The sequence below is a fragment of the Eubalaena glacialis genome, chromosome 6 (assembly GCF_028564815.1).
Source record: "Eubalaena glacialis isolate mEubGla1 chromosome 6, mEubGla1.1.hap2.+ XY, whole genome shotgun sequence".
NCBI classification, from domain to species: Eukaryota; Metazoa; Chordata; class Mammalia; order Artiodactyla; family Balaenidae; genus Eubalaena; species Eubalaena glacialis.
The window spans coordinates 142,825,732-142,839,613 of record NC_083721.1 but is presented as its reverse complement, the minus strand read 5'-3'; the positions used below and the strand labels follow the sequence as shown (position 1 = coordinate 142,839,613).

Genomic DNA, 13,882 nt, shown 5'->3' with positions numbered 1-13,882 from the left:
GTGGCCATGGCTCCATCCTCACCGTGCCCTAGCCCCCCGCGTCACTGACACTGTTCGTGCCCTCCATCCCTCGAAGCACCGTTTTCTCTCGGCTGTTCCACCACTCTCGCCTGGTTTCCCACCTAGTTCCTCATTTCTAGCCCCATTTCTCCCCATTTTCTCTCACCTCTTCCTTAGAAAATCTCATCCACCCCCAGAGTGAGAAAATCTCACTCACCACCTCTGTGTCAACGAGTCTTACCTCTGCATGTTCAGCCCTGGCTTCTCCCCTGGGAGCCCAGCTCCACCTGCCCTGCGGCTACTCGTGACCTTGCCCTTTCCCGCACCGGCCGTCACCCCACCCCCCGACCTTAGAGGAACAGCGCTTCCATGGCCCAGAGGCTCCCACCCACCTAGAGGTTGCCCTTGGTGCTTCCATCTCCTTCCCACCATATTCAGTCTGTCCTTAAGGCACATCTGTTTTAGGTCCTAGACACTCTGGAACCCCCTCTTCTCTCCATCACCACCTGCCTGGACTACTCCAATCTCCTGATGACAGGTCTCCCCTGCAGATATGTTCTCCACTCAGAGCCAAAGTGAACTTTCAAAAAAAGTAAATTGAATCGTGTCACCCCACTGCTTAAAATGGTTCTAAAGCTTTGGGTTTTTCTTAAGATAAAGATGGAAGCCTGTACGGTGGTCCACACGGCCCTGTGGGATCTGGCCCCCATCTTCTGCATTCCAGCCACTCTGGCCTTCATGCGCGTCCATGCCCCTCGCTGCCACAGGGCCTTTGCTTGGGCAGTTCCTCTGCCCCAGATATTCTCTTCCTTTGTATTTTTTGGGGATGGTGTTCTCTCCGTTTAGACCAAGCCAGGCTCCTCTGTGATTCACTGGGAAGAACCACGTTCCTCTCCTCTCCGTTTCTAATTATTTGTGATCAGTCCTCCACCAGTAGAATCAGACGTTCATTCCATGAGAGCAGACCCTTTTTGTCCTCACTGTTGTATGCCCAGTGCCTGGCTTTTAGTTAGTACTCAACAAATACTTGCTGGATCAATGAGTGAATAATCAAACTTCTGAGCCTGGGACATGCACAGTATGTCTAGCACTGAAATTTCAGACAAGAGATTTCAAGATTCAAACATCAAGGATGCAGCATATGTAGTCCTCTTTAATCAGCCAAGTGGACAAAATCCTCCAGTCAAGACTTTTCAGCGTTTGAAAGAAACCTCTCTGTGTACCTCTGAGTGTGGCTTTCAAAGCAAATATTAACCTCCTTGGAAGGTAACAGGTGATTTCTACGACACGGGAGAAGTCTGCCTTCCCACTAAATTACTTGAAGTAGAGGCAGATACAGACAGTTTCTTAATGTGTGAATTAAATCACCAGCCCTGCTGACGTGGAGCTCTGGACACACACGCTGCTGTAAAGCGGAGGATGTTTCCTCTTCTGCACGTACTTGTGGCATGGACAGCTCGTTGGGGTTTTTCTCAGTTTAGGTACTGGCAGTACACTCACGTGCCACACACGCCCTGGCTCAGGAAGGCCCATCCACCGTGTTCAACTTGCAGCTGCTGGTTGGGTTCAGAGACTCGCCCTGGAACTGCTCAGGATGTGATGCACCCTTCAGGCTGTGGATGCTACAGTTCTCCCCTCAGAGCCTGCGCACGGAAAGCTCTACCGCCTCGGATCTGAAATACAGTCGACCCTTGAACAACGTGGAGGTTAATCCGAGTGTAATTTGTAGTGGGCCCTCCGTATCCAAGGTTCCCCGAACCAAGGATGCCACCAACCACTGACCGAGCAGCACTGTAGTTTTTACTCTTGCCAACCATCCGCGTGTAAGTGGACCTGCATCGTCCAAGGGCCAGCTGTAGTTTCGGTTGTTCCGTGAAGACTGTGACTGTCCCCAGCAAAGGAGGAAGGGACGCCTGCTGGTGAAGGGAAGCGGGCGCGATGGTGGAGGAGGGCCTCCCAGGGACGCAGGGCTGGGGCTGTGCGAGGACCGGGGACCCTGTTCCACGCGGTGAAACCCTGCCCAGGTGCTGTTCTTACCTGATTGGTTCTCACATTGTGGCCCGTGAACCAGCAGTACCAGCATTACCCAGGAGCTGGTTAAAAATGCCAGTCTCCCTCTCCTCCCCAGGCCCCCTGAGTCAGAAACTCCGGGACAGGGTGGGGGACCCGTGTCTGAAGGAGCCCTCCAGGTGATTTTGATGCCCGCTCGAGTCTGAGAGCCAGTGTCTGAGTTGAATAGTTTAGGGCCCCTTCCAGGCTCACTCTGTGGATCTCCATTCAAATTTTATTATTATTGATCTTTAAAAAATGGGCCTGTCAGGGAGCCTTCAGTGTAGATATTTGTTTTTAGTAAGACAAACCAAAGCGTCTTTCATGGCAGTTATAGCTGGACTTGCATTAGCTGACCACTTGGCTTCATGAGTCAAGCACCTGACCTAGCAGATGAATCCTAACAACACCATGAAGTCTGAAAGCTGAGGCACTTAGGGGACGGGCTGAGCTATTCCGAAGGTGTGTGCCCTCTCCCCCTGGCTCCCTCTCCTCCCTTCCTTCCAGAACATGAGCCTAAAGCCTTTTCACCCACCAAGAATGAGCAGATGGAAGATTAGTGTGGAGCCAGAGAACCTGTGTTTGAATTTCAGCTCTGCTGTTTTCTAGCTGTGTGACCTTGGGCAAGTTACTTAACCCCTCTGACCCTCTACATGCTCATCATAATAATGGTGCTAACAATGCCTAATGAGAGTACCGCTTTGGGGATTCAGGGAAATGGGAAAGCTTGTCACAGTGTGAGACACTCAGAACATTTAGCTTTTAGATTATATAGACCCTGAGTTTTGGCCACTGCTACTTCCCTGCTTCATGAGAATGCCCCCTTCAAAAGGAGAGAAGGAAAGGAGAAGAGTCCAGCCAGAGCCTCCGGGTGACCTGGCTGCAGCACCGGGACAGCTGTGGTGGCTTGGGGACCCCGGGCAGCTTGGGGAGTCAGTGACATCACCACTCCCCATCTGAGGACACAGAAAACGGTGCAGTCCTCGAAGACATTTGGCTTGGCAGATTTTTCTGGGATGACTCCGAAGGACAGAAAAACATTGGCTGGAGTAGTTCCCATCCAGCTCGGCATGGACAGTCCCAAATCTTTCTCTGCCCAGCAGCCCAGGCAGGGTCCTGGAGAAAGTGGCTGGTGTGCCCGCCACAGGCCCTTTCCAGTCTGTGTCCTTCTGTCGTATTATATCAGGAGATCAATGCAGTGTGATCCTCTACAGGAAACTGGATATGGCCAGGCACCCGAGGAACCATGAGTCTGTTGTTTATTTATAGCAAGAGCAGCCTCTGAGAGGACATCGGGTTTGCATTAGAAAATAGCCAGGGTCCAGGATGGAGTCTGGCACAGGTAGAATGGGCACAGCTATACATCGCCCACCCGCAGAGGGTGCCGTGCCCATCCACTACGGTGTGAGTTGGCCCCCGGGGTGTGCACCCAGACCTGGGGGCAGGGGCAGCTCTTTTGGAGATTAATAACTTGCCCAAAGACAGACAGCTAACGAATGCCAGAACTGGGGTTTGAACCGGGGTTTTAGCCACCACACTACGTGTAATGCTTTGGTGTCTTAGCATTTAGGGTCTTTCAGCCGGAGCAATCTCCCCAGTTTTTTGGCAAAAGTAAAACTTCCTCCAGCTTCTCTGAGAGTTGACTGCCTCTCAGATCGCTGTATATAGGCCAGTTTGACTGGCCTTTTTCTAAGAATATGCAAAATGCAGAGGGTCTGTTTGGAGACATCCATTTAAAAAAAAAAAAGGGCTCTTCCATTTGGGCTGGAATTAAAATGCAGCAGCTTCTGCACACGACAAGGCAGCAGTTATGAACCACGATTGTGTGGTACCCAAGAGCCATGCAGGGCTGGCGCTGCAGGCTGCAGCATCTGTGCTGAGGTCAGAGGTCCTGGTCCTGCACTGGTGGTTAGGGGGCCCCAAGATGCCTGCTTGGCAGTGTCTACTGAAGTGGGTGCCTTTGGGGTGGGGTTTGAGGCACCACTTCACCTGCAGAGGGGGTCCATTGTTGGAAACTCATGGCTTGGGTGGAAGAAGCTCAAACTACCCCCAGAGGGAAGTCCATCAGCCATCGTACAAGAGAACCCCCAAAAAGGAGTGCCCTGGGGAAACCCAGCCAACATTGTAGGTGAACTCATCTGGGATTTGTGGGGAGGGCGGTTGGAGGAAGACAGGATAAATGTTAAATCCTAACCTCAGCACGCACTTCACTCCTTTTCCTCTTCTTTGATGGAATATTCAAATTTACCAGTCTTGTCCAAAAGGGGCTCAACACACGAACCCCAGGATGTGTTCAGCCTCGGAGCCCTGAGTGTGTTTCGGCAGATGTCTTATTTGAGGAAGTAGACTTCTACCACCGAAAACACCACAAAGTTGGCAGATTTTTAAGAATTTACATAGCACATTTTTGCTTCTTCCTAGCAAAGTACTCAGATTTATCTATGCATGATAAAGCCTTAGGAAATAGCCTCGCCAGAAGTCATTCGAACGGATGGCTCCCTTTATTTTTCTTTCAGTCACAGAATGGCTTACATTTAAGTCCATATTTGGTGAAACCAGTGTGCTGCGACTCAAGTGGAAAGAAATGAAACGAAAGAAAGAAGTGGAACTTCAAGCGCAACCACGTGTCCCTGGGGCCTGGAGCTGCACCTGCGGGGTGGCTGAGGCCCTTGCCCGGGGTCCAGGCCCCCGATTCTCTTCCCAGCCAGACCTGTCTCTCCCCGGGGCCTCCTGACTCCAGTCCTCCCCGACCCAGCACTCTCCTCTCGGGGCTTCGCTCTTGTTCTCCGTGCCTCTCACAGCTGGGCCTGGCACGTCCCCAGGACCCTGTGGCTGGCGTCACCCCAGGTGTGCAGCACGCAGCTCCTGGCCTCTGACTCAGCACCGGGGACCTGGGCCCCGGGATGGCAGGGCTCGGAGGGGCCTTTGCTCAGGAAGACTGGGGGACCCCTTATGTTTGGGGAGTGGAAGAAGGCCACAGTCCTCGCTGCGTTGTTACCCAGGAGCGCATCCCTCCTTGTAAACACAGGGACCCATTTCTCCGAGTCTTCCTTTACCACCCTTCACGTTTCTGTGTCTGCTCAGCTCATTCGCCCGGATTTATTCCAAGCACACAGGCTCCCAAACTGTCTTCCTCCAGAGCAGCTCCTGCTGTCAGCAGACTCAGCAGGACTTTGAATTTTTCCTCCTCTTTTCTTCCTCAAATTAATTTCTCTTTCTGGAGATCAGCCAGACCTGATGTGTGGATGCACCAGTAACTCCTCACTAAGCCCCAAGCTGTGTTTTGACTCTTAAAATTTCAGGACCGGCTCCCCTGAAACAGGGAGCTTGGCTAGCTTGGCCGGGCTCCGCCGTCCTTCCATTCATCCATCTCACAAAAGGTTTTGAGCACCTTCTCTGCACCAGGCTCCGTGCTGTATCCCAGGGATGCAGGAGCGCAGAGGACAGATGGCATCCCTGACCTTCTGAACTCACATCTTGTGTCAGTAATGGTAACAGCAGACACACCTGGTATATTGTGTGCTGGGCACAGTGCTAAGCCTGCTATGTGGATTATGGCATCATTGAATCGAAATAAATACCCTCTAAGGCAGAGTTTGGCAAACTACGGCTCTCAGGCCAAATCCAGCCCACTGCCCGTTTTTGTAGATAAAGTTTTATTGGAACACAGTCATGCCCATTTGCTCACGCGTTACCCGTGACTGCTTTTGTGCTATGGCAGAGTTGAATGGCTGCAACAGAGAACATAAGGCCTGCAAAGCCTAAAATAGTTATTACCTGCCTCTGTACAGAAAAAGTTATCGACCCTGATTTAAGTTAGAGTTACTCCCCCCATTGTATAGATGAGAACACAGGCCAGTGGGGGGGGTGGACTCTTCACGTGGGCGGTCTCCCTCCACGGCTTCGATGTGACCCCGTCCTTGCCCAGCTCTGTTACTGACCGTGCGCTTGGTCCTCTCTGAGCTCCGTAGACTTCCCTGTCCCACAGGGAAATGCAGGTGGGGCTCCCTGGGAAGCGGCATCTGAGATGGATTTGGATGCGGTTTTAGGGGGAGTGCCCTTGGGAATAACACCTGCTGGGGAAGGAGGGCGCAGGAGTGGGCAGAGGGAGATGTTGGGCTGTGATGGTAGCTCTGGAGCAGGGATGGCCTTTTAGAGTTGCCCAGAGTTGGAAACAGCAGGATGGGCCGTTGTCTGTGCCTGGACCAGTCATTGGTCGTAGCTTGCCCCTGGAAGGGAGTGAGACCTTTGGGGAGGTGGCCGGACTCAGAGAGGGGCTCGGCTGGGGGCTGTCAGCCTGCCCGTCCTGCAGGGGGACCTGAGCACCCGGGTTCTGTGCCCTTCTGACTGGGGTGATCTGATGAGGGGGTGGCCAGTGCGGGGTACCTACAGCTGCTCAGAGTGGAAGGGAGTGGCCAGAGCCCTGGCACTTAGGAAGAACAGGCCCGTGTCCCCTCACCCATCCTGGTTCTCCAAACGATAGAATTTCAGCACCCCCTTTCCCAGGCTTTTGGTATGGGGCCAGTTGAAAGAAATACCCCTCGCCCCCCACAAAACCCTGAAATCCACATCTAAAGTACACGCCATGGCAGGATCGGCAGGCTCTGGGTGGGTGTGACGTTTGGGCTGTGATTCGGTTTGGTGCCAGGAATGCCCTGCTCCAGGAATACCGGGCATTGCGTCTTGCTGCCAGAAGTGACGTGGGCGTGAATGCAAACAAACGTCCAGGGGAAGCTCTAGATTCACAGAGGCTGCATGTATTTATCCCCATCTTCTCTGATTTCTAGTTTCAGTGGCGATTCTCCCGAGACGAAATACACAACAGGCAGATGAGGAAATCCAGAGGTAAACTCGGTGCCAGAGGAAAGCAGCAAGCAGAGGAAAATGAGAGGAATCTAGAAGACCAGTTTCCCAAAGCTGGAGACGTGGAAAACCGTGTGCCGGGGCTGCAGCAGGAGGACTGGGCCTCCGCGGAGGTGAAGGTCCCCGCGCAGGCGGAGGTCCCGGGAGAAAAGCTGCGTCCTGACGGCCGGCTCTGGGTGGAGGCTGGGGCCGTGCAGAACGGTCCCTTCGGCCACAGCCCCGCCCCGGCGGGGGGCTGCGTTGGGCACCCCGGTCCTGATCCTAGAGAGGATGCCGGGGAGGTGGCTGCAGAGCCCGCAGCAGCAGAGGACAGCAGAGGCTCAGCAGGTGGCGCTGAGGCGTGAAGAGCTGGCAGGCCTGGGGCACAGTGCCGGCTGGGCAGGGGGCTGATGTGCCCTGCTGTCATGTGTTACCCTTCGGCTTGGCTTGACCTCTCCTTGTGAGCTTACCTGAGCCCTCCGAGGAGGGCTGGGTCCCTGACAGTGTTGGTTTCTGCACATCCATTTGAAATGTGCCGTAAGGCCCTGGTGTTAGAACACAAGAGGGCAGGTTGCTTCCAGACGTGGGGGCTGGAGGCCCAGCCCCGGCTCCACACCACTCCTCCAGGGAGGGGCTGGCCCATCCAGTGCCTGTGCCCACCCCCACCCAGAGCCTCCAGGGGGCCTTTGGGCCCAATCCCCGGGCCTCCCTGCCTACAAGTCAAGGCTGAGTTGTTCATCCCCACACCCCGAGATGGCCGTGTCCAGTCCGTGCTGTCTGCTGCAGCTACTTGGTGATTGTAACAACCCCTGGTGCCCAGTCGGCTGCCTTTCTCCATCTAACCCCCCCGGACCCCGCTGCTTTGGCAAAGAAAATAACATTGGGAGGGGAGGTGCCCCACCTCCTGGCTTTTCTCCGAGTGTTCCCATAGATACTGGTAATCTGAAAATGAAGAGGTAATTCTGTGTGTGTACCCACTCCTGCGGAATGTCCAAGAAAGTATTCTGTGTTAGTATTAATGCCAAAAAATTTTTTAAAGATTTTGTATTCAGCACATCACATGAACACACGTTCTTTCTGTCATTTCAAGGCAAAAAGACTGGCGGCGAGCCCTTGTTACGTGCTATTTTAATCATGTGTCATTAGCCAAGTCACTTCCCATGTATGCTATGATGTGTTTATATCGTCCAGAATGTGGCTTTAAGTAGATGCAGCTGGCAAACCTTGGAGAGAGTGTCAACCGTTTTGACCAACATCCTGTCTCTTCTCTTTCTTGTTTAGTTACTTAAAGCAATAAATCATCTATGAGTTTAGTGCACTGTGAGTATTGAGTATCTATCATGTTGCAGCGACAAGTCCTATAGCCTCGTGTCCCCCATGCACGCTTCCTAAGTTTCTAACTCCTGGCAGCAGCTGGATGACTTTGGAGGAGAGATCGAAGCTTCTGTGGAAGCAGCGGAGCCAGCTGAGCATGCTCTGCTTTCTCGTCATTTGTAGAAAGAAGACAGAAAGCGGGATTCAGGTGCCACCAGGTAAGTCAGGGCACGGCCACCTCCCATCACCCCGGGGCGGTGGAGAGAAGTACCTTTTTAAAACAAACAAGAAGCCCCACGTCAATTTCTAAGCATGTCTCCAAGCTTTTAAGTAAATTATTTAATGAGGTAAGTCTTTTCCCTGCTTGCAAATTTGCTAAAATAAAACACATTTTAATATATTTTTATAGGGCAGAATTGAAAACCCTTACACAGCCACATTGTACAGTCGTTTTCCTTTTGATTTTTGAGCAAACTTCGCACCCAAGCCCCCGAGCTTACAGAAAGGCTGAAGGCTCTGTTCGAAGAGAAGATAGGTTTTTTTTTTCCAGCTATACATGTATATGTATTTTTCAGATTCTTTTTCCTTATATATTATTACAAAATATTGAGTAGTTCCCTGTACTATACAGTAGGACCTCGTTGGTTATCTATTTTATACATAGTAGTGTGTATATGTTAATCCCAAACTCCTAATTGATCCCTCCCTTCCTCCTTCCCCTTCAGTAGCCCTAAGTTTGTTTTCTACGTGGGTCTACTTCTGCTTTGTATATAAGTTTATTTGTATCATTTTAAAAAAGATTCCACATATAAGCAGTATCATATGATATTTGTTTTTCTCTATCTGACCTACCTCATTTAGTATGATAATCTCTAGGTCCATCCATGTTGCTGCAAATGGCATTATTTTATTCTTTTTTTATGGTTGAGTAGTATTCCATTGTATATATGTACCATATTTCTTGATCCATTCATCTGTCAGTGGACATTTAGGTTGCTTCCATGTCCTGGCTATTGTAAATAGTGCTGCAATGAACATTGGGATGCATGTATCCTTTCGTATTATGGTTTTCTCCAGATATATGCCAGGAGTGGGATTGCAGGTAGCCTTATTTTTAGTTTTTTAAGGGACCTCCATACTGTTCCTCATAGTGGCTGTACCAATTTACTTTCCCATGAACAGTGTAGGAGGGTTCCTTTTTCTCCACACCCACTCCAGAATTTATTTGTAGACTTTTTGATGATGGCCATTCTGACTGGTGTGAGGTGATACCTCATTGTAGTTTGGGTTTGGATTTCTCTAATAATTAGCGACATAGAGCATCTTTTCATGTGTGTTTGGCCATCTGTATGTCTTCTTTGGAGAACTGTCTATTTATGTCTGCTCATTTTTTTAGTTGGGTTGTTTGGTTTTTGTTTTTTCTTTTTTGATATTGAGCTGTATGAGCTGTTTATTTTGGAAATGAATCCCTTGTCAGCAGCATCGTCTGCAAATATTTTCTCCCATTCTGTAGGTTGTCTTTTCGTTTTGTTTATGGTTTCCTTTGCTGTGTAAAAGCTTTTAAGTTTAATTAGGTCCCATTTGTTTATTTTTGTTTTTATTTCCATTACTCTAGGAGACGGATCCAAAAAGATATTCCTGCGATTTATGTCAAAGGGGGTCTTGCCTATGTTTTCTGCTAGGAGTTTTATAGTATCTGGTCTTATTTAGGTCTTTAATCCATTTTGAGTTTATTTTTGTGCATGGTGTTAGAGAATGTTCTAATTTCATTCTTTTACATGTAGCTGTCCAGTTTTCCCAGCACCACTTATCGAAGAGACTGTCTTCTCCATTGTATATTCTTGCCTCCTTTGTGGTAGATTAATTAACCATAGGTGAATGGGTTTATTTTAGTCCTGTTCCATTGATCTACATTTGTTTTTGTGCCAGTACCACACTGTTTTGATGACTGTAGCTTTGTAGTATAGTCTGAAGTCAGAAAGCCTGGTTCCTCCAGCTCTGCTTTTCTTTCTCAAGATCGCTTTGAGAAGGTAAAGGAATATGTATATATGTTTTCATACAAATTAAAAAAATTTTTTGTTCCAGTTCTGTAATTTGATAGGGATTGCATTGAATCTGTAGATTGGCTTGCGTAGTATGGTTATTTTGACAATATTGATTCTTCCAATCCAAGAACACGGTATATCTTTCCATCTGTTTGTGCCATTTTCAGTTTCTTTCATTAGCATCTTATAGTTTTCCAAGTACAGCTCTTTTGCCTCCTTAGGCAGGTTTATTTCTAGGTATTTTAAGACAGTTTTTTTTAAATAAAGATAGTTTTAAAGAAGATGGTTTTTTTAAAGTTATTTTAAAATGACATTTTCCACAATTATACTCAGAAACATCTATATAGCGTTTTGATTTAATACAAATATTACCTCTTAGCCCATATCTTAAAGGATCACGACTCTTGAAAACTAGGCTCCATAGCAGCAGGCTGGGACAAAAACCACGCCCATCTCTCAACTCTGAAAAGCATAGAATCCCAGCTGCACCCTTCAGGTGGATGCCTTGCATCACCCAGAGTTGGATATATTTTTCAATAATTAAGCAGAGACTGTGGGTGGTTGCCCTGGGGAGTGGCCTAGGCCTCGGGATTTGTAAAACACCCCAGAATTCTACAGTGTAGCCAAGGGTGAGACCCACGGCCGCAGGACAGCCATGAGTCGAATCACAGCTTGTTCCGTGTGAAATGAAATGCTTGTTAACAAAAAATAAATAAGCCCCTAAATCCCAGTCCCTACATCCTGCATGTCCCTCTTAAGTGTGGGGATTCCTGAAGGAAATTTTACTTTGCCGTGGTTGCCGACAGGGAAAAAGGCTATCGTTGGCACTAACAAGGCCCCGGTGACCAAAGTTGCGAAGACTTGCAGGGTTTGGCGTGAGGCTTGTGCATGTGGTCATTAGTCTCTGGGGCTGCAGCTGTCACAGTGGGTCTGGAAGGAATGGGGCGTTTTCAGGGGTGATCAGGTTACGGAGGTGGGGATCCAAGCAGCTGCCATAGGCACTGTGGCCACCACTGTGCAGCCCGATGGGCTGTTACAAAGCATAGTGGACCCCATCCTAACAGAAACATTGTAATAACATTTAGAGTCTTAAAGTTAGTGGCCTATAAGTAACAAAACACTGACCATCAGTCCAATCCTTGTCTGAATTTTTTCAGACTTCTAACTGGATCATACTTTAGAGTTATGCTTGATGGGACCAGCTTCAAGAAAACATTAGAAGGAGACATTCTAATTCATTTCTTATGAAGCATGTTTTATCTGTAATCTAAACATATTAATCACGGCCCATTCTAAACCACAAATCATCCTAGTTCAGGAGGAGCTCTCAAAGCAATCAGTGGGCTATTAGTAGTAGTAGGAATACGCTGACGCAAAGCTCACCACCCACACCCAGTGCAGGGCTGTGCTGGCCCTGGGGACTGTCCTGCTGGGCTCCCCTGAGCAGGCCGAGAGCAGCAGATGGGATTAAAGACATGAGAGGGCTGGTGAGGGGACGGGCTGGAGGCAGCTGGGCATGACCCCTGCTTCCCGCAGCCCTGCTGGAGGTGCTGGCACCACGTGGGCAGCACGGGACGGCCTCCCAGGGGAGTCCGGGTTTCCCGTACCTGCCCCAGAGTGACGGCATCCCATCAGATCCAAGGTCAGGACCCAACGAACCTTCGACTGGGTTTCTGAGGTGGCTGTCCCCAGAAGAGGAAGTAAGGCAGTGTTCTCCACAGGTTCCTGTTGCCAGGCATCGCTTCTGCGGCCAGACCGAAGCTAACGGGCCATAGGCCGCTGGCCCCTGCACTCGGCAGGTGCTGGCTTCCCCAGCCCCTGTGCGTTCACGTGGGCACGAGGGGTCAGATCTCTCACTCCCCAGACCTGCGGCTTTAACTCCTATCCACTGTGCCGGGTGCTGGGGAGACGGAGCCAATCCCGGCTCCCTTGGAGCTCACAGCAGACACCCAGCAGTTGCGCAGGAGTGGTAACTGCACTAACATGGGCCGTGGAGAAGCTCAGGGGGCCGTGAAGGCGGGCGTGGGACGGGGGGTGCAGCCGGCTGGGAAGGCTTTGCGGAGGAGGTCAGCGTTGAGGCTGAGACCTGAAGGCCAAGGTCGGGGGAGCTGTTCCCGGGGAGGCAGCGTGCCTGGTGGCTAAGGGCATGGATGCTGGGCCCACGCTGCTGGCTAGAAGCCTGACCCCAGTCCCAGGCATGAGGCCTCGGGCAAGTTACTTACCCCTGTGTAATATGCGGATGATAGCTGTGAGAATCAAATGAATGCATGCCAAGTGCTTAGAGACTGGCTGGCACACAGTAGGTGCTACATAAATGTTAGTGAGAAGGAGCAAGAATTGAGGAGGAGGAGGAGGAATCTGAGGGCGGGCTCTGAAGATTTTGCAATTGACTGGAGAATGAAGAGGTGCTGAAACTACCAGTCACACCGGAAACAAGCAAGTATTGTCCTCGTCAAAGGCATTTCCTCAGAATAATGAACACTCCGGTGATCCTGCCCTGTCCTGTTTAGGACCTTCCTAGAACCTCTCTCATGGATTCGTTTTCAGGATTTGAACCACTAATTTCAACATTGTTCTACAAAGTCATTGAAATGTAAATCTTGATCCTTTCCTTAAGACCCAGAGAACACATCTTTAATTTGGGGAGAGAGGAGTTGCTGGGAACCAGAAGCAGCTGGCTGGGGCGACATCACAGGTGAGGGGTGTGTAACGGGAACTATTTATCCTGGGTCTGGGGGCAGAGCCTAAGTTCTGCCCGGAAATGATTCTAATGGTGATGCTGGCAATTACAGCCGTGGCTGGCAACTGTGTCTTAGAAATGGGGTAAAGGGATTCATTCAATCCAAAGATGGTTTAAAAATGCAGACCCCATGTTGGCTGACTGGTGAAAGAAGAAAAGTATTCCACCCTCTAACTAATGCAGTAAAATCTACACTTCCACAGTTAAATGTGTTGCTCGCTAGTCATCAAACCCAATATGGCTTTGGATTTTTCTGCTGCCTCTAAATAACATAAAGGCTCAATGACGGTAAGAAATAGACTTCACTTTTCAGAGTGAGTATTAAAATGCTTCTTGTAATGGACCTCTGTGTCTGTGAACCTTCAGTGCTAGGTACCATCTATCTTGTTGATTTTTCAATGAAAATAACAAGAAACTCATCTTGGAAGGAAGGACAACCAGCAAGCTTGCCAGTTTCTGGATCCACAAAATGCCTAAGTTGCTAACTGTCTAAAACTTCCCTTTCTTGAAGCTAGGGAACTATCAATTCACCCCCTGTCTCAGTCCAGCCCACTGGAGCCCCAATAGGCAAATGTTGTCAGTTTTCTTTCTTATTAATGGTGATTCCACCATTTCTCTTGAGCCCCAACTCCAGAATTTAATCACCAGTAGAGTGCAAAAGTCCTCTACATCAAACCAAACTTTTCCCTTGCTTCAGTCCAAGGCAATTTCTTCTTCTTCTGTCAACACTGGAGATGCAAATAGTCACTGCCACAATTAATCAAATATCTGAAGACAGTTAAGACACTCCTTGCTCATTGCTCATCAGAACGGCCAACCTCAACCACCCCTTGATCCCTAAGGCCCGTTTTTCCATCATGAAATTGTAGGATGGTAAAGCTGAAAGGGACTT

General features: G+C 49.6%; 1 protein-coding gene across 2 annotated transcripts in view; it reads left to right on the top strand.

Annotated features, from left to right (window-relative positions):
- The window catches only part of RFTN1 (raftlin, lipid raft linker 1), a 198,767-nt gene extending 190,563 nt beyond the window's left edge, over window positions 1-8,204 (top strand). For both annotated transcript variants that reach the window (XM_061193694.1, XM_061193695.1), the window contains one exon: window positions 6,837-8,204. In XM_061193694.1, the coding sequence (XP_061049677.1) occupies window positions 6,837-7,256 (420 nt within the window). In that variant the 3' untranslated portion in view covers window positions 7,257-8,204. The remainder of the gene's footprint in view (window positions 1-6,836) is intronic.
- The last annotated feature ends 5,678 nt before the right edge of the window (window positions 8,205-13,882 follow it).